The sequence below is a fragment of the Phaenicophaeus curvirostris genome, chromosome 8, assembly GCF_032191515.1.
Source record: "Phaenicophaeus curvirostris isolate KB17595 chromosome 8, BPBGC_Pcur_1.0, whole genome shotgun sequence".
NCBI classification, from domain to species: Eukaryota; Metazoa; Chordata; class Aves; order Cuculiformes; family Cuculidae; genus Phaenicophaeus; species Phaenicophaeus curvirostris.
This window is the reverse complement of record NC_091399.1, coordinates 32,145,440-32,172,670: the sequence shown is the minus strand read 5'-3', so window position 1 is coordinate 32,172,670 and position 27,231 is coordinate 32,145,440. Positions and strand designations below refer to the sequence as shown.

At 37.1% G+C, this 27,231-nt stretch overlaps 1 protein-coding gene across 1 annotated transcript in view; it reads left to right on the top strand.

The window, feature by feature from the left end:
• FAF1 (Fas associated factor 1) overlaps positions 1-27,231 on the top strand; it is a 168,011-nt gene that overhangs the window by 18,452 nt on the left and 122,328 nt on the right. The window contains exons 3-6 of the mRNA XM_069863103.1: positions 16,681-16,727; positions 19,668-19,876; positions 23,113-23,204; positions 23,553-23,641. Coding sequence (XP_069719204.1) covers positions 16,681-16,727; positions 19,668-19,876; positions 23,113-23,204; positions 23,553-23,641 — 437 coding nt within the window. The remainder of the gene's footprint in view (positions 1-16,680; positions 16,728-19,667; positions 19,877-23,112; positions 23,205-23,552; positions 23,642-27,231) is intronic.

Below are 27,231 nucleotides of genomic sequence, written 5' to 3'. Positions count from 1 at the left end.
TGACTTAGCATGGACTGTTTTGAATATTAAAGTGTTTATGGGAAGGCAAGCAATAGCCTTACGCATTCTGTTCAGGTTGTAAAGTTCTCAGTACAATGCATTAAATCAGTTGGATGTGATTTGGTGGCATTTATAAATTATAACATGTATGCTTTGCAATAAAAGCTCAGAGACAGTTGAATGAGAGAACTGCAAGGAAAAATGAGAAGAACAACTAAAGGAATTTGTTTTGATTTTTTTCCCTTTATTTCAAGACTTCAGAATGAACAGAAAGGGAGAGTGAATTATTTAAAGCTATGAGAATGGCTACAAGAATAGCATTAAATACTTAATTTTATTAGTGATGATCTAGACGTAGAATATACTGGGGAAAAGACGTAACAACCCAAAAATGCAAGGCATACAGGAAAGTAAGAAAGGAGAGAAAATTAGAGATGTAAGAGGTACTTTGGGAAAGTACATAGATCTTGAAGTTAAACAGAAGAGAAATGACAAGAGGGTCTATGCCAAGGAAATGGTAAGTTGTGGATGAAAAAAATAAATTGGGGAGAGTAGAAGTGAAGAAGATGCTCCAAGAGTCCATCACTAATAGCGTGCTGGCTCCTTCTTATTAAAAGCAGCCCTTTTGTAAAATAGGGGGTGAAAACTGAATCATGATAAAATAACAGGGAGTTAGAACCGGAAGAACGAAGAAAGAGGAGAGAAGACGTAGGAAATGTGAATGTAAGTAGAAAAGGAGTTGCGAGCTGCAGAGAGAATCAACTGTCTCTTTGTGAGGCAAGGGATTTTAGCATTTCAAAAGTCAAAGCAGGATATGAAAGAAAGGCTTACAACTGATCAGAAATGTAACATTTTTTATTTTGAAATTAAAAATGTATGATCAATGGTGGAGTTTTTTTGTGGGTTTTTTTCTGTACCTCTGATTCAGTAGTCAAACACAGACTCAATGCCAAGAAACTGGGGAGGCGGGAGTTTTTTAGATGAGATGAAAAATGAAAACAATCTTTTTGCTTAGCACTAAATACTTCACTCAGTGCAGAACAAAACACTTTTATTGGATTTGTAAGGAAAATAAAATTTGTGGGACTTGGTTCACAAGTCATGAAGTAGTGATGATTTTCTTAAGGGTTCCTCTATCATCCGACTGCCAATCTGTTAGGTAAATGGGAAGAACATAATCGTTGTCTTCTCTAATTTCACTTTGCGTGTCTCATTCAGATACTTATTTCAAGTTCAAGTTTTTGGTAAACATGACCTATAGTAGTAAAATAACAGTCATACAGGTGTGTGGGGTTTTTTGGTGTATGTGTGTGTGGTTTGTTTTTTTATTTCCTAAACTTGGATTCCTTCTGTGATTTTAGAAGTAAAATCAGAGCTCTGTATTTTATCAGGGAAACTTCTGTGAGGCACCCAGGGCGATACGAAGTAGGAAGCTAAGCAAGTCCCATTAGGATGAGATTAACCTAAATTCAGGGGCACTTTTGCAGCACTAGGGAAAAAACAAAACTCGTTAAAGAAGTTCTTGTCTCGGAACAGATTGCTTTCTTGCTTTTCATTCAGGCTGTCAGTATCTCAGTTCCATTTACCTGTCTGGGAAAAGAGTCGGGCACTGTCAGTGGCTGTGCTAGGGACCAGGTTGAAGATTCCCTTGAGCACCTGTTGCTTCTTGAACTTTGAGCCTCAACTCAAAGGTGTTGTCATTTCTCTGGGATTTCAGCCAAAGCAACCAAGAGCAATTAGTCCTGGTGAGCTGGAAAGCAGAAGGATCCTGAAACAGAAACAGCGAAGTGCTTACGGACATAGGCTGACAGAGAAATACCTCAGAATGCACAAAGACAGCAGAGGTTAAACAATTTGCAAAATGAGTTTCTAATGTCCTGTTACAAGTACTGTGTTTCTCTGTAAGCTTTTTTTAGGATTTCTTTGTTTGCACTGGTGTAATAGTCCTGCTGCTTATTTTCTCCATACTTCCCCCCTCCCACCTTCCCCCAGGGCTTGCTAGTAGATTTTAGTATCCAGGGCTAAAATGTCACCAATGTCTTTGCTGTTACTTCAGTGAGTGTTACTGTGCTTTGTATCTTTTGGACATTTGACCTTATCCTTAAACAAGCCAAACCTAAGTGAAGTGTCAGGACCTCCTTTCTTGCTTTAGTTTTTCTGATAGCCACTTATGTTTTAAATTAAGGATTAATCTGAATTATTTTTTCTTTTCAGTTTAGAACTGAAACACCAGCTTCCTATTTTTGAACTTTTAAAGATTACCTACCCCCAATTAAAAGTCTTTATGTCTGTTCCTCTATGTGGGATAGTTTAAGACAATATAAACTCCGATTAATTTATCTTTAAATTAGAACTAAATGAATCTGATTTAAATGTCTCGGATTTGTCTGTATCTTACAATATTCAAGTCAAGTTTGTCACTTTTTGAAGTGATATAGGAAACCCTTTCATAAATATTTGGTTGCTGGGCTTTGTTCAAGTGCTAAAAATCAAATTGATCACTAGTTCTGCAGAGAAATTCATAGCAATTACAGCGTGTAAATTGCTTGGTGGAATCACGAAGTCTAATCTGGCCAATAATTGGTTCCCCGCTGTTGTGTATGGCTTGGCCTTTGTGGTGGTCTGCTGCATATAGAGCAGCTTAGTTTTTTTTCTGGATTACAACACTGTAGCCTAATTACTAGGCTTAGTATAGGCACAGCGATGAAATGGTACAGATGTTTTGTAAGATACAGAAGATCAAGGTAGATAACATAAGTCTCTTTAGGCCTCCATCTCTATGAAACTTCTGCAATAAGTGAATCCAGCAACTCGTTTAAGCCTGCCAGGATTGTTGATATGTTATTTCCTGAGTGTAATTTCTTTGAGATCTATTAATTTGCAATAATTCTTAACCTCTGAGGAAGCAAAAGTTAGGGTTTCTTGTCTGTTGTAAAATCTGATGGTTTTGTAGCTTTCCTATTTGAACAATGACCTTCTGTTTTGACATTTGAAGGTAAGAATAACATTATAAATGTTTCTTAAACTTTATGTAAAGACAATAAAATAAAAGTATGAAAAATCCCAACTATGTGTCTTTTGAAATGTTTCTGATGATGGTACATATTTAAAGGAAATGACCCTTTAATACCAGAATCTGTATGTACTTCTTGACCATATGCAGAATGGACCTTCTTATATGTGGGGCTATTACACAGACGAGAGCTCTTTGCTCTCGTGATATCAAGTGCTTGCATATGTGCATAAAACTTGGTCACCTGTACTTGTCACAGATTTAATGAAAAACTCAAATCCTTCATATATAGCATGACTCTGTTCTGTGAATGGAAAGGATTCACCGTGCTTAATTTTCTACTTTTTCCAGGGTGACCGTTTCTGTTACTCCTATTCACTGGTTTAAAGTTATTTTTATTTTGTGTATTTCCCAGTGGACATTGAAATATAGGTACTGCTTAACATCAGAATGAAGGGGGGAATTATCTTCTTTGTGTATAATGATTAATACAAAAAAACCCTACTGTTTTTTATTTTCAAAATATATTCTTAAAATAACCTTAGTGTGTTTCTGCTATGGTTGGCTTTGTTATTCTATATTCTCGTAGAGGCTCAAAGCACAGTCTAACTTCAGAAGTTTAGTGCACTGGAAATGCTATGACTTGCAGTCCTGTCATGCACTCCTTCCAAGAGTCAGCTGACAGAAAGCGTTTCTATACCTTGGAAAGAGAAAATTGTGTATTTGGTACAGTTGTTTTTATACAGCTTTTACTTTCAACTATAGTTTTTTCTTTTGAATGGGTAACTTACACAGAACATGAGGGGGTTTGCTACTTGGTTTTTAAAACCTCTTAAAAAATAGTCATTATTTGTGAGGTTTTTTTAAATATAAGTACCCGTTTTGTGTATATGTTTGTATTTACTTCTGTATAATGTTGTCTTTTGGAAAGAGAGAAGTAAAATAAAAACAACCCACAAGCAAAAAATTGAACTGAGAAAAATGAGCTAGGGCTTTACAATTTTTCTTTTTTATTTCTGTTGGAGGTACCAATTTAGATGGGGTTCCTAGGCAGAAAATGGGTCGTTGGCTCTTGAAAGCCATCAACAATCTGTTAGTTGTATCTTTTATTGATTTCTAACCATTAACTTAGTTCTTTTTTGTTTTATAATGTGTAGTAAACCTCAGTACAAGTTGGTAAAAACAAGTACACTAACGATGTCTTTTGTCTCTTTTACTAACTGGTTTGCCTTGCAAAAGCTTTGATGTGGTATCTCTTTGTATGTTTCTTTTATCAACTTGAATTAGCGTGCCTCCAGAAACTAGGTGATTAATTTAAGTTTGGCACAGGGCCATTTCTTTTCCTTCAATGTGTGACAATATTGTCATATGTTTAACAGCTCTCTTGTTTCCTTCCAAGCGGGCTGTATTTCAGTGGCTGGAGAACCAGGACTAGGCATTATAGTGATCATGTTCATCACGTTGGTGTCTTTTATTTTGTATTGCTGACCTGCTGTTTCCTTTACTTCGGGGTTGCATACTGGATATTGCACATATTTGACAGTGACTAGGGAGATGTTCATGGCATGCTCCTCTCATTAGAGTGAGATCTGAGGGATTTTCACTGTTAGGAACATGGGCTTATCTGTCTATTAATAACATTCTTTTGGTCAAACGAACACCTGCCCATGGGAACCAGAGATTTGTATTTTCTGGATCTTGGTTATTGTTATTGTCACCCAGTTAGTTTTTGCTTGCCATTACTGCACTGAGTTACCTGTACAGTATTCCAAGTCCTGCCAGCAGAGCTAAGAAAGAAGGAAGCTTTGAGTTAGGTAATGACAAGTAATGTTGGTGGACGAGGATCCTGCTGGGACAGGCGTCCTGTGGGCACGGTGCCTGTTATCCAGGAAATATAGGAGTTGAAGGTTTCTTCTGTGTCCTAACTGCAGCAGTATTCTCTCCTAATAGGACACAACTAAGTAGTGTGTGAACATTTGTTTTACAAGGGACTACAGAAATCTGTTTGGAAAATCTTTAGTTTTCTTTCTGTGAAACTAGAGATCCCTGCTTGCAAAAATAGCTTCATTTCTCATTCTTTGATTTTTGCAGCTTTTTACAGCTCGCAAGGTGGCGTTGAGTAAGCTCAGATTCATGCTGTATATTTTATGCAGTGAGTGATAATGAAGAAGACTAGCTAGTTCTTAAAGAAAAACAACATGATTATTAAACTAGTTGCTTTTATTTACTTTTGAATACCTTCATCTTAGGTAAAACAGATGTTTTCTTCTTTTTTATATTTTCTACATTGAAGACTACAGGAAATGTGCAGATCTACAGGCAGTTGTGAGCAGCTTGGTATGGCTTTCCACGTAGCTGTGTGCACATTCGTCTATTAAAAACCAGAACACCACCGCTCATACATGTGGAGGAGATTAAGATTCTTTACTTGCAGAATGCAGACTAAGAATGCTGATTTGTCACTTCACTAATGTGCTTCAAGGGAGGAAGGTGGCTTCTGCTAGTAGCAAGATATTTCAGTCTTCGTGGTCGTACCAAATCCCAACTGCTTTATGATACCTTGGGTGATGTAGGTTTGTTATATTGCCCCAGTGACAGTCACCTCACATGACTTTGATGAAAGTACAGGTTGATGCAGGGACACAACAGGATCAGCTGCAGTCTTGATCCGTTGCCTGCAAGTGCTCTGTTAAATGTCAGAAGATGGTCAACAGAGCAACTACAGTTTAAAATAAAATGGAGCCAAACCCAATAAAAATGTCATATGCATGTTCTAACATGTGCACACAAGAAAACAAACAGACTAAAGGGGAATAAAAGTAGCAAATGTCTAACTTGTGTGTTCTAAACATTTGATTGTTTTGGAAAAAAGCCCTGTGATTTTGTTATATAGGTTGGTCCCTTGGATTTTTTTCCAAAAAACTTAGGTGGTCTTTGGATTTGTTTTCTTGTTTGGATGACCTTTGTTCTTTCAAAAGAGGTTGAGAAACACTGCATGGACCATGTTAACATTGCTGTATCTTGTGATTTTTATAAGGAGACCCATGAAAGCTGTAATGAACGCTGTAGCTGCTGATATTGTGTCAATATCCAAGAATCTCAAGTTTCATGGTCCCTACCCCCTGTAAAGTAAAAGGCTGGGAAGGGGCCAGTTTCTGGCTTGTCTATAGAGAAATATTTGAAAACTGAAATGAAATGTTTTCTGCATCTGTAGTCTGCTACAGTCTTTGTTTGATTCCCATAGATCTTATCTGGCACTATTCAGATATAAAAAACCCTCTCAAAATCTAATTTACCCCAACAAGTAACAGCTAAATTGTTTACTAGACTTAGGGGGTTTTGTTCTTCAGTTTATTACGGTCTTTCTCTTTTTAGTCCTAAGGCAGGTGAATATGTAAGAAATAGAAATTCTTCTTCCCCCACCCATGAGCGAATTACTGTCTCCTTAGTGGGGCAGAGCCTTGTCTGAGAAAGATCGCTTGGGAATTTGATGAAAACTGCTTTTCTTTCTCTAAAGTTCTCTGCTGAAACATGCTGCTTATTTCATGGAAGAAATCTTGAAAACCGCAGTGCCTGGAAAGACTTGAGCTTACGCTGTGGAAAACTGGTGCTGTGCGGTGCCATTGTTGTCTCCTCTTTTCAAGGCACTGCTATAATTCTAACATCATAAAATTACTATTTTTTTAGTAGGTGACTAACTATTTAGGGCTCATTTTGGTCTACCATGTTTAGACATCCTGCCAAAGGATGTTGCAGTTTACAACTTTATGGAAACCATGAATTAGTGTTAATTACATGAATTATTTTGTCCTTCAATTTGAAATTTGGGAGGATGAAGAACTTGATAGTGCTCAAGGAGTTTGGGATTTTTTTTATTTAAAACATTAAGACTCATGGTCTTAGAAGTGTTTTCTTTAGTGCTGTTTCAAGTATGCTTTGCAGTTTTGTCGATTCATCAGAAAGGGCTAACTCTCATGTTGCTGATTGAAGGAGGGTGTAATGGGGTAAATATTTTTCCCATATGGTAATGGTAAAACTGTATAACTTGGGCAAAGTGTCTTCTAGATGACAGTTTTGTCCCTGTTAAACTGATACAATTCTTCAATATCTGTGAAGAAATTAGATTCTTCTACCCCTTCATAATTTTAGCAAATGTAATGGTTAACTTACAATATAGCAAATAGTTTTATAGACACTAAGGGGCTATGTTAATGTAAAATAGTTCGGGTTTTTTTTCCATACCTATTGATTGTAGTTTTTCTAATAGAAAAAAAATGTGCTTTATTCACTGGAGGGTAAGAAGGGGATTGTGATTATGTATTTTATGGCTGTATTTTGTAGTTGTGTTGCTGTACTGGTGCATTTGAAACTTAAATATCTGGCCAGAAAGAGAGCGGATGAGATTTTTTTTGGTTGAACTTTACTGACAACATTGTAAAGTGAAGTAAGCTGTGTCTTTCTTTTCCAAATAACAGACGGAACTTAGTTACTTCAGAAACAAGCTCAAATAATGATCAGACAAGGAATAGGACTAATGAACTTAGATTTCTGTTCATGGCAAAAGACTCTGATTTCTTGCGGTAAAGAGGTTTGTGGTCTGAGAATAAGCAAAAAGTGGCATGTGAGATCACAGCAGTGCCTGGAAGTATTGCTGTAGCTGTATGCAGCTGTTGCCCACCCACCTCATATTTTACAAATACCCATTTTCAGAGGCTAGTACCTCTGTATTGGCAATTTCTGTGAAGATTGCTTAGCGTTAATTTGTCCTGAGACATTCAAATTTAAGAGCAAATTTCTGTATATCTGTATGTAGTTTGTACTGTATTACTCTTTTGAACTGAAAAATGTGTATTTTTTATAATTGTGACAAGTGATTAGTCTGTCATGGAGTCATGTTGGGAATGTATGAGTAGGAGACAAATGGAGTGAATTATTTAATTTAAGAATCAGCATCTGTGCCAATGCTGTGGCTGTTTTGCAAGTGAACCATAATTGTGAAAGATTTTACCACAGAAACCAGGAGTCATCTAAACTCATTAAGCTTTCAAAGTGGAGTATTTAAAAAATGGATTTACTTATAAAACTGTTGAATATCTTAACCCTTCTGTTCTAGTTTTATTTACATAAACTCTTCTCAGCTGGTCCTGGAAGACCTGTGTTGCTGCAGTATAGCAGAGACTGTCAAGGGGAATAAGGAGAGATACTGTGAGACAAGTTGCAGGTGACTGGAAATGGACTTTCCATTTTCCAAAGTCTTAAGTGAAATATTACATAATTAGTCTTTAATTATTGAATATTGCTTAGTGATTTGGCAGTCTGCTGGCTACAGCTAGACTAACTTGAAATCTCTATATAAAACATTTTATGTTTTACCTTTTCGGCCCTTAGTCTGTAGATGGTTTAGAATTGTCTTGCATGTTGAAATTCCATCCCATCTTTTTAGTACTTGCTAAGAACTAGGATGTTATAGTGAAGAGTGATTTTGTTTGACTTGTTTGTTTGTTTATTTATTAAGCTGGACGAAAAGTATGTTGTCCTAGGGTCGCTATTCCCAAACTATACGTTTTAGTGTTGTTATTCAAATTTACATAAAATAATTGAGAGGAGTAGAAAACCAGGAATTCAGTACATTGGTAGTTTTTTGGGCATAACTTTTGTTTTATCTGACTCTCCTGCTATCTAGCTTAATGTTTTAAGGAGTAACAAAATAGATTTTTTTTACTAAGCATTCCTTTCAGTCAGTTTAGAAGACGAAGCAATATTGGTGTAAAAAGTTGTTGTTAATGACTAGGGCCAAGACAGCTGTTGTGTCAGAAAGTAGCAGACACATCATGGTCTACTCTTCCTTTCTGTATGAATGAGTTTTGAATAGATTATTCAGAATAGATTGTGTTCCTTTGTTCCTGCTGAAATAGAGTTTCAGCTCTGATGGATGCAGATCCATAAGCTTCTTATAAATCTGTTCATGTTATTTATTTTCATTTCATTAGGAAAATGCATCTCGTTATGAATTTATTATTGAGATTGTGCTTGCTTTGTGGAATTATGCAGTGACAATATAAAATAACTGTGCAAAATGTAGGGGTTTTCCCCAGGATTATAGAAGTGTATCTAGCTGTTGAAAGGCTTCCTAGTGCATTTCGTCACATTGTAGACACTACAGGAAAAAGTTCTCTGAAGCCACCAGAGAAGTAGGGAGAAGTGGGAAACCACATCTAGAGTGCTAATTGTAAACTATTTCAGTGCGTGCTCTCTTGCTGATGAAGTGAATCATCTGTATGAATATATTCATGTGGCATTTTTTGATGAAATGTTAATTTTTTGCTTTATTAGCAATTCTATTGTTTTGCAGCTTTTCATTAAGTATATTTGTTTTAAAGAAAGCAAGCTGAAATAAAGCAGAATGCATAGAAGACATTTCATTGTAGTTCAGTGACAGCTTTTGGTTAAATTTTAACCACGATGGGGACAAATGTTGGCATTCTGTAAAAACTCTGTGGGTGTATCTTCACGTCTAGCACTTGGAAATACTTTGAGACTTGCAAAACTGGGGAAATGCCAGCAAGTATAACACAAGCTACAGGAAAAAGCTGACTCATTTCTGTGTCTTGAAAAGCCTGCCAAAGATAACACAGGTAAAGGTTGCTTATGTTACTATTGGGGCATAATTAGTAATTTTTTCATTTAAATATTATTTCATTCATTTAAAGATCTGAACTGAATAACATTTTCTAGAATTTAAACTCATAGCAGTCATTACTTGTTAGAGTAATGGTTTCAAAGTAGCTATGTATGTAGAAAGGTGATAGTGTATCTTTTTTGTAAAAAGCCTCTGGTCTAAAACAATTGGTGTTTCTGCAGAACATTTTATGGAATTGTTTAGAATAACATCACAGACTTGCCTATAACAAGCAAGATTTGATAATTTCATAAAGCCAGAAGAAACTGGGTTCCTCTGCTTGGGAGTCTCATAATAAAATCTCCATGCCTTGGAGCAGAAAGAAGTGATTGTATTACAGCCAATTTCAGTAAACCTTGATTTTATTAATCTAGATTGACGCATCGTTTGATTAATACTTGCAGTACGATTTTGTCAGCATCAGTTAGTTAAACTGTTTGTTCCCAGATTTCGCACCTTTTTATTCTTGTAAACTGACGACAAGAAAGTCTGTGCTTTCTCTTACTTTTTATCCAGTTTCCTGAATATGAGCAGCTCAGAATAAATGTTTTAACGTGTCTACACCTGGCATTACCTGTTATTACAAATTCTGTCGAAAACACAAGCCCAAATTACTTTTTCCCAAAAAGGAAGTTATTAGGGGAGCATTGTTTCAAAGCATTTACTGTTATTATTGAAATATGTGCATATAGCAGAACCCTGCAAGTTAGTTTCACTGTGAGAAATACTTCTATGCTCAAAAGGAACTAATAAATCTTTGCGCTTCTCCTGTTTTGCTTTACTGTTCTGTGTAAAAGTATGTTCCTTTGTCACACAGATTTATACTTGGGAAGCAATTTAGAATTCACTTTCACTTTTTTGGTCCTTTGATGCATGTTTTGTCTCACTAATGCTTTCCTTTATCCCTTATCATTTAATTATTTGTTTTTCCTCTCTGGATAACATTTGTTCAGTTTTTCCTTTTTGCTTTGTTTGAATACTGAGTAAAATAATGGATTTAAAATCTTTGTCGTAAATAATTTGTCATGTGAAAGAAACAAAGTTAGAGTAAGAATATTGTATTATGTATTTCTGGGGAATATCACATTTAGCCCAAATTAGGAGTACAACTAATTGCAATGGAATTACAATTGTGCACAGAGTAGTATAAATGACTCTTTTTGGTGCTGTGGAAAATATAATAAAATGCAAAAGGTAAGAAATATTTTTTCTAGTGGATTTTAGATTGCCTAATGAGGGCCTTTTAGTATATTTTATTACATTTTTAGCTTTTAAAAAAATGTTTAATTTGTTTAAATTCAACAAAATTTGAGTGTTCCTCAATCAGGATGAATTGATAGCATATAGGAATGCTAGCTGGTATTTCCAAAACATAACAGTTATTTATTTGATTCTACAGAACTCAGAACCACAGTAGGTTTGTCTAGCATATCATTGCTCCTTCTGTTGGGAGGTTTTTATTTTGTATTCACTTGTGTAATTAGACTGAGAAATAATTCCAAGATTAAATGCTGGCAGCATCAGGCAAGCCTTCAGTTTTTTAGCTTACCAGACATTTAAAACCAAAACTAAAATTTCTTAGAGTTGTAGCATTTGGAAAATAATGTAGTTTTTTGAAAGTGGGAATAAATGAATCCCTTAATCAAAGAAAGCTCTTGCTGAGTTTCATAGAAACAATTAAATATGTGGGTTATGAGGCTGTTACATTAAGTGAAATGCAACAAAAAAATTACTAGAAATCTGAATATGTACAGATAATTGGGGGTTGGAAGAAAATGCCCCATGAGCAAGTTATTTTATTTCCGTGTAACTTTCTGAAGCAGTCAATACTGTTTAGTTGGACATCTTTGGGTTTTGGATTAAATCTTCTCCTATGGCAGTTTGCATCTCATTTGTGTGTTGTGCTTAATGTAAACCACCTCAGTTTTTAGCTAAATAAATATAGAGCCCCATGTGGCCTTTATTAAGCAGATAGAAGTGGTCTAATTTGCTGAATTCAGTCAAATCTAAACAAGGCTTTTAAAATTCTGTGTGAGATGATTCAAACGTGAACTTGTACCAGTTGCACTAAGCTGCTATGATTTTGTCTTGGTGAAACTCATGCAGCTCTCACATTTGCATGCTATTTACATCTCTCTTGCTTCTTTTTCTGAAAGGGTTGTTTTGCCAGCATCACACTACTTGAACTTGTTTTCTTCTTTTGCTTGGAGATGTGTTTTCTAATAACCTGTTTTGGAAAGTTGATCATAGTTGTCCTTCCTGTGATTGGTTTCGCTCATGCAAAATGCCCAGACTGTTTCCTGAGGAGAATCCTTAATTCCTGTGTACCAGCCCATAGCCTGGTTGCTCTTGCTTTTCATTGGGATAGAGGTTTGAACGTGCAAAGTTTTAAGGGATCTGTATCTAGGGTTGGGTCTGTATCTGGCAGACGAAACCGTTTTGTGGTATGGAGATTGGGAAAGAGAGGGAGCAAGAGGTGGCCATGGGGAAAGATCTCGCGCCTTGCCCACTGCAAAAGCCTCTAAGTCTGCTTTTGTCTGAGTGTGCGTTAAACTCAAGTTCGTTCAACTAAACATCACTTTTACATTTTGGAAATAAAACCTCCCATCCATAGTTCATGAGGAGGAAAGAATTTTCCACCCTGTTTAAATATATAATCAGTATATGTAGACCTCTGGTTTTAAATCATTGGTAAATCCAGTCCATTTCTAGACTGGATGATGACCACCAAGTATTTTAAGCTTGGATGTTTAGGGTTTTTCCTACCTAAAATACCACATTCACAATTATCCATAGGTCACTCATTCCCATGGAATGAGAGTTTCTATAAGATGTGCTTAATTGCTTTTGAATGACTAGTACTATGATTGTGTTTTGAGAGACATCATGAGCATCATTGCTTCATCAGGTTATTAATAAATGGTGGTTCTTGTTAGGATCTCTAACACTATCCTGTACTCATAAAAGATAGTCACATTTAGTCAGAACTGACTAAACTATTTAAGTTAATATTCTCTTGAAAGCGTTACATTTCAGTTTGCTTCACAACGTTCTCTAGGCACTTAAATAATTTCAGTCTGTTTTTGGAATACCAAAGTTTGAGTTGCCCAAACTATTAATGAATTTGGTTGCCTTTTATTAGCCTTATTGCTTTATTGTTTCCTACATTTGTGAGAAATAACAAAATGTTTCATTTAATGTTTTGGTATTGGAAGCATGCTGCTGAAACAAACATTTAAAAAAGTATTGTTGCTTGGGACTCATAGATCTGGTGTGACATCATATTCTTGTCTTCCCTTTCATTAAAATGAACAGGATTCTCCATACTGTTTATCGATATATCCTATACTGTTGGATAATGGAGTCATGCAGTACTTAAGACTGGAAGTTATTTCTGATTGTTGGTCTGGTCAAAAGCAGATCCCATTAGATAGGTCACGAAGGGCTTAATAAATTCTTAAATAAGCTCTTTCAAATGCTGGATATATGATTAATATCTCTAAACAAAATGTATAAATAAAAATTAACCAATTTTGGCTAATAGTTTCCTAAAATAAGTTGTGCATCTGGTTTGAATATTGTCATTGAAAAAAAAAAAAAGTGTTCTTTCTTCTATTGCTCTGTTCCAAGTTAGAGCAGCGTTACAGTAGGGTTTGTATCTGAGTAGTACTGAGGCACACCTAAGATTCTTGGCTTTGGGGAAAAAAAATAATCATAAAGCCCTAGAATTTTGGACTTAAAATGAACTTCACTCTTTGAATAGTGATAGCATTAGAATAGGTAAATACTTGAAGCTTTGATACCCAGTATCCAGCAGTGACAGTTGTGGATGTACACAGTGTTGAGAACTGCTAGAGTGCTGCTTCCCTGCTCTCAGCCATAGGTTACTGGGAGCTGTGAAGAAATTTTCTGAGCCAGACTTCATGTCTTTATGTTTAATAACCCATGAACAGACTTACTGCACCTAATATTAAAATTGTTTCAAGGGTAATACATATATTTAATTACTGTGTATTAGTCACACAGACTGTTTTTGATGAGCAAATGATCCCTGTTTGGAAAGACAAAAAAAATTTAATATCTTTGAATGTTTGCTTAACCATAGAGACCTGATCCTCTCTCAAAGGGGACTGACATTGGGAAGGAACAGCCTGGAACTAATAACTTGTTCTTTTTTTTATAGTCACAGCCTTCCTTCTATGAAATTGTAAAGCAGATGGTTGCTCCTTTTTCTTATTTTCTTTGCAGGGTCTACTTGTAGATGTCTTGTAAGAACATGGGTATTTAATATTTATGCAATATCTACATGTGCACTGCTACCATTTGCCGTCTACATAATTTTAGTCTTCCATCTTGCTTGACAAATAGTGTTCCGGCTCTTTATTTTTACTGTGTGGTTAATAGAGGTCTTTCCATCAAAAAAGTACATAATGATGCTGCTGTTTTTTCTTACTGCTGTGCCCCTTAAATGTCATCAAGTTTACAAAACTGGGGACCTGAACAAGTGATTCATTCAGTTTTAAAGAAAATAGCTTGGAGCTTCTATCATGTTTAACCCCACTCACTAGACTTAGAAAAAGTTTGAACTGATTTGATCCTCTGAGACTGAGACATGAGCTTTGACAGAAACAGTGTGGAAATGCCATGCTCTGCTATATTTCTTTATAGCTGAAGCAGCTTCTTGGAATGGAATTCTGTTGCACCAGCAGATTATTAGCATTGGTCCTGTGGTACCAAACTTGTATTTCCTTTCTTTATCCTACAGGTGCAAAATAAGGGATGTTTTTGTCTTTCAACCAGGTTTACCTGTAGATTGACAGGAGTGAAATGTATGTTTCTAAAGAGTATGGAGAGGAGAAACCGATCCAGAAAAACCCAAACAAACCAAAGCCTCCTACTTTTTCCTGGAGGTTTATTAGATGAACATGATCAAGAACTATGTATGACTGCAAAAACCACAGTGATGACAAATGAGACACATTGTTAGAAAGAAACCAGTGCACTGGTTATTGCCATGTATGATGGATAAACTGATTTAAAAACTGATCTGGTAGGAAAGTTTGTTTTCACTGAAATATGATACAGCCTCATGGGTGGTTGTTGTAGCTTACAGATACCTGTGGCTCTTTTCTTTGTCTGCTTTTTTTGCTGTTACTTATGGAATATTTGTGTCTAAATACAGGATAAATCTTATTACAATATCATAGTTACTTAGCAGAGTATAATGGAAATTGTAAAAATAATATTTATATATTCAGAGAAAAAGAAAGCATGGCATTTAAATCTTATTTTGTCCGTTTTTGTGTTTATTAAGCACTTATTAAGCTGCATTTTTAAATGTAAATTTATAAAAATAATGTTGATAGGTGAAGACTGTCCATAGTTCAGCTACAGTAAATGGCTTTGTCCTCCTGGAGTAGCAGGGAATCTATGAGCTTCTAAAGATCAGTGTTCTCTTCATAAGAGACTAGGCACTCAATCACCCAGTATACTGGTCAACTGGTCAGGTATATCTGACACAGGAGAATGGAATGAACTGCTGGTGGTACAGCAGAAAATGGAGATTAGTGGGATGCTACAAGCTCTCTTTAGGCTCACTGTTAAGCCTAACAAATATCTACCTGTGAACACAGGTGCTATTCTACCTTACCTGCCCACTGCTGGGCTAGGATCAAAAGTCTGAAGTTAGGTAGTGTTCTGACATCTTTACTTCCATGGCTTCTAACAATTATCAGAACCAAGTGTAAGCAGCTGAGCAGTAAAGTGTGTAAGTCATGTTCACCAGCTCGTATAGTATCACTTTCATTACGCCTCAGATCTGAAAGCTCTAGCAATGAGATGATTTTAAAACACTTATTTTTGCTGATCTAGAGCAATCTGAAAAAAAATGTCTTCTTGATACTGCTGAAGAGGGTCTTATTTGCTTTCCAAGTTTTTCCCTCATTTTGACTTACATATAATTTCAAAGTTTGTATAAACTTCTATAGCATCAGATGTGTTGGAAATGCATTAAAAATTATTCTGCAACACACGATGGAGCAATACTGCAACAGGCAGAGAAGACAATTTTTCCAGAAGAGTGGTTTTGAACTTGCGACTAGGGTGTGTTGTGGCCATTTTAAAAATAATGCATTTTAATATGAGATAGAATTCATTAGGGAATTTTTATAGGTAATAACTCTCTAATTTCAAATTATACCAAATCTGAATGCAGCTTGCCAAGTTTGTGCTTACACACCTATAAGTAATATTTAGTTTATTCTGATGTTCTGGGCAGCATGGGGTGATATTTAACTGCACAAACCTGACTGTAAAAGTACTTCTACCTGAAGATTGCTTGAATTTTGAGGGCAATCATTTCTGTGATTCCCTGCCATGTGAAGCCTCTTAAGAGGCTGGATGGTATTTGTGTGTCTGAGCTAGAGGCAGATTTGTCTAGAAGGCGTAGGTGTGACGGAGGGACGTGCACTGCTGCACTGACTTCAGCAATCTGTGAAGCCTTGCAGCGTGCAGAGTCTGTGCAGCTGAGCAGCTTTATAGGTTTGTGCAGAGCTGATACTTTTGAGAAACATTAGATTTTCTGTGTATGTGCCATTGGGCTGCCTTGGCTGTGCACAGTTAGTTAGATTATCTCCAAGCAGTCTGTTTACTATATATATGTACCAAGTGTGCAAAGCATTTGATTTACTGAGCATGGACCATGCAGTTTATTCTCATGCAGTTTATTCCCATGCATTCCACCTGGAAAATCCATCATGTGCATAGAGGAGTCTAAGCTTCAGTTTATATTTGTTTTCACTTAGATATGGTTTCTATTTTAAACGGGTACTTTAATGACAGTATCGTTTACCAAGAATATCCATTGAACAGAGAACATTTTATGGCATATTTTAATGCAAGTTAATAACTTTTAAAAACATATTATAGATGTTCTTATTTATTTTTGTTGGTCTTTAGGCTTGACTGAAAATTTATTTTCTCTTTTCAGGCAGCTATAAATGGTGTAATACCACAGGAAAATGGCATTCTGCAAAGGTAAGCACAGCAGGCTGGAGTAGCTCATACAGAGAATAGTACTGTGTAATAGTTATATTTTTGTTCCTGAATCCTAAGAAGATGATGTAATTCTCCTATTAAAGCAGTTTCTGGAGGCGCAAATTCAATTCTTGGCAAAGTTGAGTTAGTGTTCATTTTTTCCCATACTGATGGAGGACCAGCTGAAACGCCTATTCAAATTAGTTAATTTTTATTTTGAAATAAATGGTTGTTGGGTTGTTCTATTCAGGGTTGTCTCTTTACTAAGACTGGATTTTGGTATGCTTTCTTGGAAGTCAGGAGTTGATTTTTTCTGCAAAGATCTGAAAATTTGCAAGGCAAATCCTCAGACAGTCCAGGCTAAGTGTTTTCTTTTTCCCTGTGCTTTTATAAAGGTATTGATTTTCCGTGCTCCTCTGTGCCCAGCCAAAAATGTTTGTTTTCTTTTTTTTTTTTAATTGAATTGCAGGCAGCAGATAGTGTTCAATAAAGTAAGATTGCTCCCTTTTAGAAGTAGCTTTACTGATTTTCTTTCAGCTTCTGAATTAAATTTTGACTTGTATAGTGATGCCTGGGTATCTTGAAGTCACTGAAGCATGAGCTCCTAAGTGCCGATGAGACAATTGAAAATGGCAAAACTGGAATTGAGCTACTTGAGAAAGATTGTAAAATAATGTTTAAAATTGTGTTTAGAAAAATATACTTAGAATGCACTGTTTTGAAAAGTTTGCTTTAATGATGAAAGAATAATGTAATAATGTAAGTAAAGTGTTTTGGCATCCCTGTCAATAAACTTACCATTAAATAGAGTTAGTTTTTGATTCGGGATAAAACCTTATTTGCTCAGTAGATGTTTATTTACGGTAAGGTCTACATAGTCCATTTGTGATCTTGGTGGCGTTGAGCACTTTTTCTGCCTACGATAGTAAGTCCTGACCTCAAAAAACTTATATTCAGAATGCTAGAATGCTCAGAACCATTTGGTGAGGGGGAGGAGCTGGGGAGTGGTTATGCCTCATTTGGATAACAAGCTGGTCCTGTGTTCACTTAGAGCTTTTTTCAACACCGATTTATTAATTTTTAGAAATTATTAGACAGTCAAATGTGCCTCAAATATATATATTTATTTCTTTTTGTTTTCTTCCAATGGAAGAGGTTTTTAAAGGATGCTAAGAAGACTTAGAAGCCTTGTTTCCAGTAAGGAAACATTTTCAATTTGTAGATAAGGCTTTCTTCACTGATGTGAGGCTTTTTGTTACATTAGAGATTGCCAGTCAGAAATGTACCATGCCTCCTGTGGTGGAATCAGATAGAACTAATACAGCTGTTCTTGAACTAACTTAATTGATTGAAGGGGAAGAATTTTTATTTCATAATTCAGTTGTGTTTAAAAAAAAAAATCCAGTCATGAGAATCAGGATATTCATTGTTTCTTAGGTCTATTAAGAAAATGATTATAGTACTTGTTTCATAGTAGGAGACCAAGTTTAAAGCAATAACATATCATTCAGTATTTATATTTTTTAAAGCCTGAAAATAAAGCTGTTTCGTGTAGTCTTTAGACTCCTGAAGTGGGTCTTTGACCTTTGAGTATGAGTCTTGGCGTGTGGGTCTTTGTAGCTGGGAATCCATCCTTCTGAGCCTGTTGATGTGAGAAGTGAAGGAGCCCCTTGTGTTACAAGCATAACACATTTTTCTTTTTCAAAAGTGGAAGGCACAATGGTGGGATTTGCAATAGCTCTGTATAACTTCTCTGCTTCTGTGACATGCATGCCACCCACATTTATGCTTTTTTTTTTAAGTTTGGCCCTCTTCTAGATTTCTAGATTTGCAGATTTCCATTGACAGATCTCGTGGTGTCTTCAAAAAGGGTAGAATGCATTTTTCAAATAAGTTCTGTGTAAGAATGGAAATGAGACAACTTACATCTCAGCATTTCCTAAATCCTTCTTTGCTCACCTTCCATTCTTTCAGTGCATATATTTTATTCGCTTGCATCTTCCATCATGATATCCTGTAACTGCCCAAGACAAATGAACTTCCTGATAAGAACATCTACAAGGGAAAGCTCTAGGCTTGGCCTGTGAAGTTGCTTGCCTTCCAAATTTAATTTCTGTACATCATAAGGTTTTTTGGCTTGGAGTAATGTTCCTGAAATTTCATGTTTTGTTACCTTTGTTTCTAATCCCAGTTACATGCTTCTTGTGGAGAGGCTCACTGAGGAAGATGAAGTGCTTCTGGGTAGTGAGGGTTTCCCAATTTATTCTGACCTGTAATGCTGTATGTATCCTTGAGCCAGGTATGGAGACATCCTTATATGAATGTCCAGGAGGCTTGAAGGATTTTGAAATTAAAGGCAAGCTAGAATTCAGCATTGCATTACTGTTGTACTTTTAGGTATTCTTGCAATATATTCCTTGTTTTCTTAATTTATTTACCTTAAATACATAGCTATTTTCATGTCTGACTTGTTTTCCACTAATTTGGTATTGGAAAATCCCAATACATGTGCAGTATTTTAAGATATATTTCTTATTTCCATGTGATACTAGCCCAATGATGTAGAAAGATGGTTGTTGCCATGGTGCCAGTTTTTATATGGTCACATATATGGTCTCATATATGTTCACATATTTCCTGGAGCAGGAAATAATCCTTCCTCTTGAGATAATTCTTCATTACCTAATGAAATTTAGACTGAAATAGTGACTTAAATGCTTGTTTGTCATTTAAGCTGTTCTACTATGGCACTTCTGAGTCACTGAAGCATTAATATTACTGATACAAAGATTATATTCTAATTATTAATAAAATGGTATTTTCAGATAAGACACTGTAGTTTATTCAAGTGGTCCACAGCACACAATCATACTGTTCATTTTGCTTATTTAAACATGTCAAACTGTTCTGTTTAAACTTCCTTATCTGCATATCTTTTAGTGAATATGGTGGAGAGACTTCACATGGACCAGCATATGGCCCCACAAGTCATTCTACAGCAGCTTCTTCAACTCCTTCCTCATCCTCAGCGTTTCGCTATGTAGTGCCATCTAGACAAATAGTGGAAAGACAACCTCGAATGCTTGACTTCAGGGTTGAGTACAGAGACAGAAATGTGGATGTAGTACTTGAAGACAGCTCCACAGTTGGTAAGGATTTGTAAAAATAAAATGGAAAACTGTTGTAGTAAAACTTCTAAAATAAAAGCAAACAAAATAGACCCAATCCCAAAACTCCAAATCTTTGAAAAAGCAAAACAAAACACCTCAAAGAAGAAAAAATCCCCCAGAAACTGCAGCTTCCGCAGCTAATAACCATTTTCAAATCTCTTTGCAGCTTTAAAAAAAGCAAAATTTCACTAATCCATTGGAAAGGTTAGTGATCTATCAAATATATATTATTTCTTTTGAAATCCAGTTTTCTTATGAACTTGCTTCAGGAACAAAATGGAGATTACTAATTAAGTTGAGGCATGAAAATGTAATTTGGGGTAGGATTAGTGTGGATGCAATCTACGAATAAGTGGGTGATCTTGGCATTTCCTTTTCAAATCTATATGGTGTCTCTTCCTGTGCAGGATTAGTGACAAGGTTTAGAGGAATTCTTTCCAGTTGAAGAGCATTATTGCATTACTTTTTCAGTTTTCATTTGACTTGTTTGTGCTAATTAAGGTTTCTTTTGTAAGTTTTATTATCTTTGTCCTAAAAATGATCAATTTTTCGTAACATTATGTTAGAAATATGCTATTATTAAACTGTGAATTTACTTCTGCTGAGGATGAAGAATATTATTTATTTTTCATTTATATTGAAAACTCTATACACATCAAAATAAGGAACTACATGAAGAAGTAGTTGATCAAAACAATTTCAGTGCTGCAGCCTTATGTCTGTGATGAAATTTTGAAATGGAAACTTCTGATCCTTCTTTGTCTTTTGAGCCTTGGATTTGCCATTGACTTGTGCCACCTGGTGGTGATCAGTTTGAATTCCTGACCAGTGTTTTGTGTTCCACACTGCACTGAGTTGCCTCCGTGTAAAGCAGATATAAAAGTCTGACAAGATCAGAATTTTGCAGCTGTAGTGTTTAATTTTTTTTCTTTTCTTATTAAGTTCTTTCAGGAATAAATGATCTGTAGAGCAGAAGCAGTCAGTGTAGAACTTCTGTCTGTATCCTGGCATATGAAGATTGAGGGCATCCTTGTGTTTAAAGTCCTGAGAGAAGTGAGCAAGGCAAATAGTAGAATTGCAACCTTGGACTTTAGGAAAGAAGATTTCTGGCTTTTTCAGGGATCTGCTTGTCAGGATTCCATGAGAAACTGCCCTCAGTGCAAAAGGGCCCAAGAGAGCCAGTTGATCTTAAAGGACAACCTCTTCAAAGCACAAGAACAGCCCCTGCCAACATGTCGAAAGAGGATGAAGCATGGCAGAAGGCCAGCAGAGGAGAAAAAAGAATTTATGACTAAGTTAAATGCAAAAAGAAAGTACACAGAAGGTTGAAGGTAGTGATGGGGCTACCCAGGAGGACTAAAGAGCTGTTGCCAGAGTATGCAGGTTTGGAGTCTGACCAAAGTTCAGGTGGAGCTGAAACCACTGAGGGATTTGAAAGGCTTCTGTAAGTACATCAGCATGAAAAGAAAGGCTAAGGAAAAAATGAGCCTGCTGTTCAGTAGTGATAGCAGAACTTTCTCAGATTATGGGGAAAATCTTTCTGGAAGCCCTTTCTGAGCACAGAACAGAAGGTGATTTGGAGCAGCCAGTATGGATTTGCTAAGGGCACATTGTGCCTAATCAGTGTTATTTGCCTTTTATGATTTGATGACTGGCTCTGTGGACAAGGGGAGAACAGTGGATGTCACTTTGCCTTTAGTAACACCTTTGACAGCCTGCTGTAGTATTCTTATAGTCATGTAGTTAGGGTAAGGACTGGATAAGTGGGCTGGTAAGTGCTTGGACTGCTGGGCTCAATCTGACTGGTGAACAGTAACTAGTTTAGAGACATCCCTCAGTGGTTGATCCTGGGGCTGATGTTGCTTAATATCTTTATTAAAAATCTGGTTGTTAAGGTGAGCACTCTTGGCAAGTTTACAAATAGTACCAGATCAGAGAATGTGGCTGGTCTTCTGGAGGGCAAGGCTGCTATTTACAGGGCCCTGGGCATCCTGGGGAAATGGGAGGACAGGAGCCTCATGAAGTTCAAAGAAAGCAAAGTTGAAGTCCTGCATCTGGGATAGGAAAACTTGATATTATCCTATCTAGTAATTGCCTGAGGGCTGACAGGCTAGAAAGGACCTTTATTTAAAAAGGCATCTAGATGTACATCAGCAGTGCACCCCTGCAGTGAAGGAAGGCCAGCCGCATCCTAGGCTGTGCCAGCAAAAATGTAGCCAGTGCATCTAGGGAAATAATTCAGCAGTTGTGAGGCTGTATCTGGAGTACTGCATCCAATTTTGAGGTCTCCAGTAAAAGGCAGACATTGACATTCTACAGTGACTCTGGCAGAGTTCAGCAAGACAGTCAGAGGACCGGAGCACGTGGCAACGTGTGAGGAGAGACACAGAGAACTGGATTTGTTCAGACTTGGTAAGAGAAGAGGGGAGGTAGACACCACTATCTACGACTAGCTGCTGGAAGGACAGAGAAGATAGAGCCTTCTCATGGAGTTGCATGATAAGATAAGAAGCAATAAACACAATTTGTAACATCAAAAATTCCAATTAGATGTAGGGATTTATGTTTTTCAGTTGTGAGAATGGTGAAAAGCTGGAACAGCTTGGCCAGAGAAGTTGTCAAACTTCTATCCTTAGAAGTGGTCAAGAGTCAGCTGGACAGACCCTTGACTAAACTGGTTTAATTAGACCTTTGAGCTTGGCTTGGGCGAGATTACCTCCTGAGGTAGTTTCCAGCCTGAAATATTTTACAGCTGTAATAACTACAGGGAGAGGAGAGCATCTAAATGTGCAAAACATTGAAAAAGCTATCAGAGCAGTTAAATTGTGTGAATGTCCCAATTCTTTAGGTCAGGATTATTGATAATAGAACAGGGTATCAAAAATATGCACTGCCTTTATTGCTGGCAAAGTCCATTGCTCCACTGCATGCATCTGCAATTGTGTGTCTGACATACGCAGTGTAGGATTTAAATATATGTCCAAATTGTCAAATCCTGATGTGATTCTCCAATCGTTTGTGCTTTGTGTGATTTTTTGTTTTCAGCTGCATTTGTCGTTTATTGTTTGAAGTGTATTTTACAAGGCTAACTAGATCAAAAATAGTTTTCATAGTAAATTTATCCTTTCTCTCATTTTTTTAACTACAACTCAGTACTGTTTGAAATACATCACTAAGTGTATATATTTTATGCATTTTCTTTGTTTTCTCTTTAGGGGATATCAAACATATTCTAGAAAATGAACTTCAGATTCCTGCATCTAAAATGCTGTTAAAAGGATGGAAGACTGGAGATGTAGATGATAGTGTAAGTTTTCAACTGTTTTCAGTTAACTGAATTCAGAGTTTCAAACTGAGCATTGTGGGTGGGTATTACAATGCAAGAATTGTGATTTTTCAAAGAGCGATAGCTGTCTTGGGTGGCATACAAAGAACTCTTAAACACTGCAAAAAAAAAATCAGGATAAGTTCTAGTTTGTGTTGGTTTTGTATCTAACATGGCCCACCTACAAAAAGGGTGTTATGAAGTTAGTAGTGAGTGTATCTCAAAACAGAATACTTGGTAGTATTGTAAATAACTATCAGTAATTAAATGAAACAAAATGCATAAAAATCGATGAATATTTTATATTTATAATGATTTTTCTCCCCTCAGACTGTTTTAAAAACTCTACACTTGCCAAAAAATAATAGTCTTTATGTTCTAACACCTGACCTGCCTCCTCCTTCCTCAAGTCATTCTGGGTAAGTCTTTTGTCCATAAAATTTGCTTGTATGATTTGATTTTGTATGGTTTTTATGAAGCCACATCTGTCCTTGCAGGAATCTGCAGTGGGTAAATGCAAAGTGTTTTCACCACTCTGGTAAGCGTTGGGATGAAATGCTTCTCCACCTTGTGGTTAAAAAGGATGTTGTGAGGTTTTTTAAAACCTTGGTGTGGTACATGAAGCACTTGGGTATATACAGCATTTTACACCTCCTGGATGCGATGACTTTTTAATTTAACAAAAATCTAGTCCCCGTGGAAATGGGATCTGGCTTTTCAGCAGTGTGCCCAGGTGGCCAAGAAGGCCAATGGCATCTTGGCTTGTATCAGAAATGGCATGACCAGCAGGTCCAGGGAGGTTATTCTCCCTCTGTACTCGGCACTGGTGAGACCGCTCCTCGAATCCTGTGTTCAGTTCTGGGCCCCTCACCACAAGAAGGATGTTGAGGCTCTGGAGCGAGTCCAGAGAAGAGCAATGAAGCTGGTGAAGGGGCTGGAGAACAGGCCTTATGAGGAACGGCTGAGAGAGCTGGGGTTGTTTAGCCTGGAGAAGAGGAGGCTGAGGGGAGACCTCATTGCTCTCTATAACTACCTGAAAGGAGGTTGTGGAGAGGAGGGAGCTGGCCTCTTTTCTCGAGTGACAGGGGACAGGACAAGAGGGAATGGCTTCAAGCTTCACCAGGGGAGGTTTAGGCTGAACATTAGGAAAAACTTTTTCATGGAAAGGGTCATTGGTCACTGGCAGAGGCTGCCCAGGGAGGGGGTTGAGTCCCCTTCCCTGGAGGTGTTTAAGGGACAGGTGGACGAGGTGCTGAGGGACATGGGTTAGTGTTTGATAGGAATGGTTGGACTCAATCCGATGGGTCTTTTCCAACCTGGTGATTCTATGATTCTATGTTGGTTCATTTAATGTAAACTCATGTAAATCATTGCCAGCAGATCAGAATTTTCTTTCTGAATTATTTCTTGATTATTTTATCTTTTTGGACTTTTAAAATGTGTGTAGATAGGCTGAATAATTAATTTCCTCTAGAGCAGGTTATGATTTACTACTGATGTGAATGGCAGGAGGGTTGGAACTAGATGATCTTTCAGGTACCTTCTGACTCGAACCGTTCTGTGATTCTATTATTACTCAAAAAGCTAACGGTGAGTGTCCACCTGTCAGTAAGAGGTTTGAAAATGAGATGTTGTTTTATGGAAAACGGCATCTTTACCCTTATCAAAGTAATTGCAAATCGCTTTATTGCTTGGGCATGTTTTCTTCCCGGCGCTTCCCTTTCCCAGAGGCAGCCCTGGAGGGTTTTTTTTTCCCAGGAAAAGGCGCAGTTTCCCCTGGAGCCGCGAGAGGGTGCGCGGGGCCCACACCTGAGGGGAGCCGGGGGGCTCCGTGGTGCAAAGAGGAGCTGTGTGTGAAGACAATAAACCATTGAACTTCAGCAGATAATTGAAGGACAGTGAAAACACTGCTGATAAACGCTTTAGATGCTAGTTGTTTGACTTGTGTGGGGTTTTTTTTTCTTTTAAAATCCATTTCCAGTTTCATAATCCATCCAGGTATCGCTGTGCGTTGGAATTTGGAAAGAAAAGTGGCGCCTGAAGAATGTTGCATATTGCAGCTGCAATAAACTGTAGAACAACAAACTGTTTAAAACCAGTTCCTAGGCTGAATAGTTGGAAAGAACTTTTCTTGGTAGCAAAATCAAAGTGGCTGTTACCTTTACAGTTTATACTTGTTTCATAGCGGAGATTAGTTCTGGATATTTTTAAGATAAAGTTGGTAGCTTTGGGATAGCAAGCAATGATTAATTAGTGGCTATTTAAACAAGGATAATTTGTAGGCTAGATCATCTCCCTGAAGTCGTAAATTCTAGATGAAAGGGGAGGTTTGCCTCCAATTAAAGCATCAATGCAGATCAAAACACATCTAATTGAAGCAATGTACCAAACCCAGTTACACTGTTTACTGCCTACTGTTAGGTCAGTTATTACTCAGATTAGTTTGTTACCCACAATTTTTAAAAGCATCATGCTCACGTCTATTATTAATGGATGTTAAGGATCTTTGCCTCTTACTTTGTGAGTTCATCTGTTGTTTTCTTCAAATGCTTTCTATTTTGAACTACAGATAAAGAGTTGATTTGAATATCTCCAGAAAGTGATATTTGAAAAGCCTGAGATTTCAGTACATTGTATTGTGTACGTGTGCCCTTTTAAAATGCAGCAATCTGGCCATAGTCTATAAACTCCAACTTGTGTCTGTTCTTGACACTCGGGGAGAACAGTGTCTCAAACATCCTTTACCAACATATTGGTACGTAGGCATTGAAGTTTATTGTGACAGACTGAATGGGCTTAACTCGGAACTGAAAACTAGCATCAAGATGAAATGGCAAAGTGATCCTGCAGCTTAAAGCAAAAATCTCCTAGGGTGTCTTCATTCATCAGTGGCATATCTAAAGCTTTTATAGGTAATAGAAACCCAGTGAATTACTACTGCATGCTAGTAAATTGAGATGTAAAGATTAATTTCAAATGTCAAATACCAGCTGTACAGTTACACACCCTGCTTCCACAATTTCAGTTGGGAAAGCCATACTTATTAATGAATTATATCCAAGACAATTATGTGTTGTGTAAGACACAGACGTAATAAAACCTGATTTCTAGTGAATTCCTGCCTCATACCAGCAGCTGCAGTAACTTGGCTATCTCCCTCTGTGCTTCTCATGATGTTTCCTAGCTCTGACACTGCTTCCAGTCCTTCCCCTGTATTTTGTAGCACCTATGTAAGTTTTTTCCCCCCTACACAGGCAGTCACCCTGCCTTGCCTGTATTCTCTGGCTGGTAGTTGGGTAATATCAAAGAAAAGGTGAAATCTTATACTGTGGATAGTTCTGAGACTGTTGGCGAGAGGTTCCTGGATGGAGTGCACAATACTAAGCTTGTAAGGCAGTGTTTTGCTGAGGTGGGCACTAATTTGGGTCCCTTTCCTCTACCTGAATGTTGATTTACACTCAGTCCTGGAGACTACCTGAATGTTGATTTACACTCAGTCCTGGAGACCTCTGTAATACTCTCAGATCTCCTTGAAACTAAAGAATATGTTCAAAAGTTACCAGATGGGACAGGTGGGTAGAGAAGAACACTACTTCCTTTGGCAAGCAGTCTTAAAAGGAAAGGTGCCAAAGAATGTCCATCATTTAATTGTCAGAGGGGAGGGATGCCTTGCACCAGCTTTGTCAGATTAGGTTTTCCTCTTCCTCAGAGTGCAGTTCATTCCCGTTTTTGCCTTGAGTGCTTCTTGAAAGCCGGCAATATGCAGTTCAGGAAAAAGGTGTAGGAGAACATGAGAGGGGAGCATCAAAAGCGTAGGCATATGAGTCTGGCCATGGAGCTGGGTCATCGGCATTGTCTCCTTTCTGTCTTGCATGTTCTGGGAGATGCTTTTTGTTAATTTTTAATTTATTTGTAATATTAATGAATATAATATATTTTATATTTGTACTTTTTTGCTGAATAGCTGGACGTTTTAAATACTTTATTATACCTGATGTATCACTGGGAA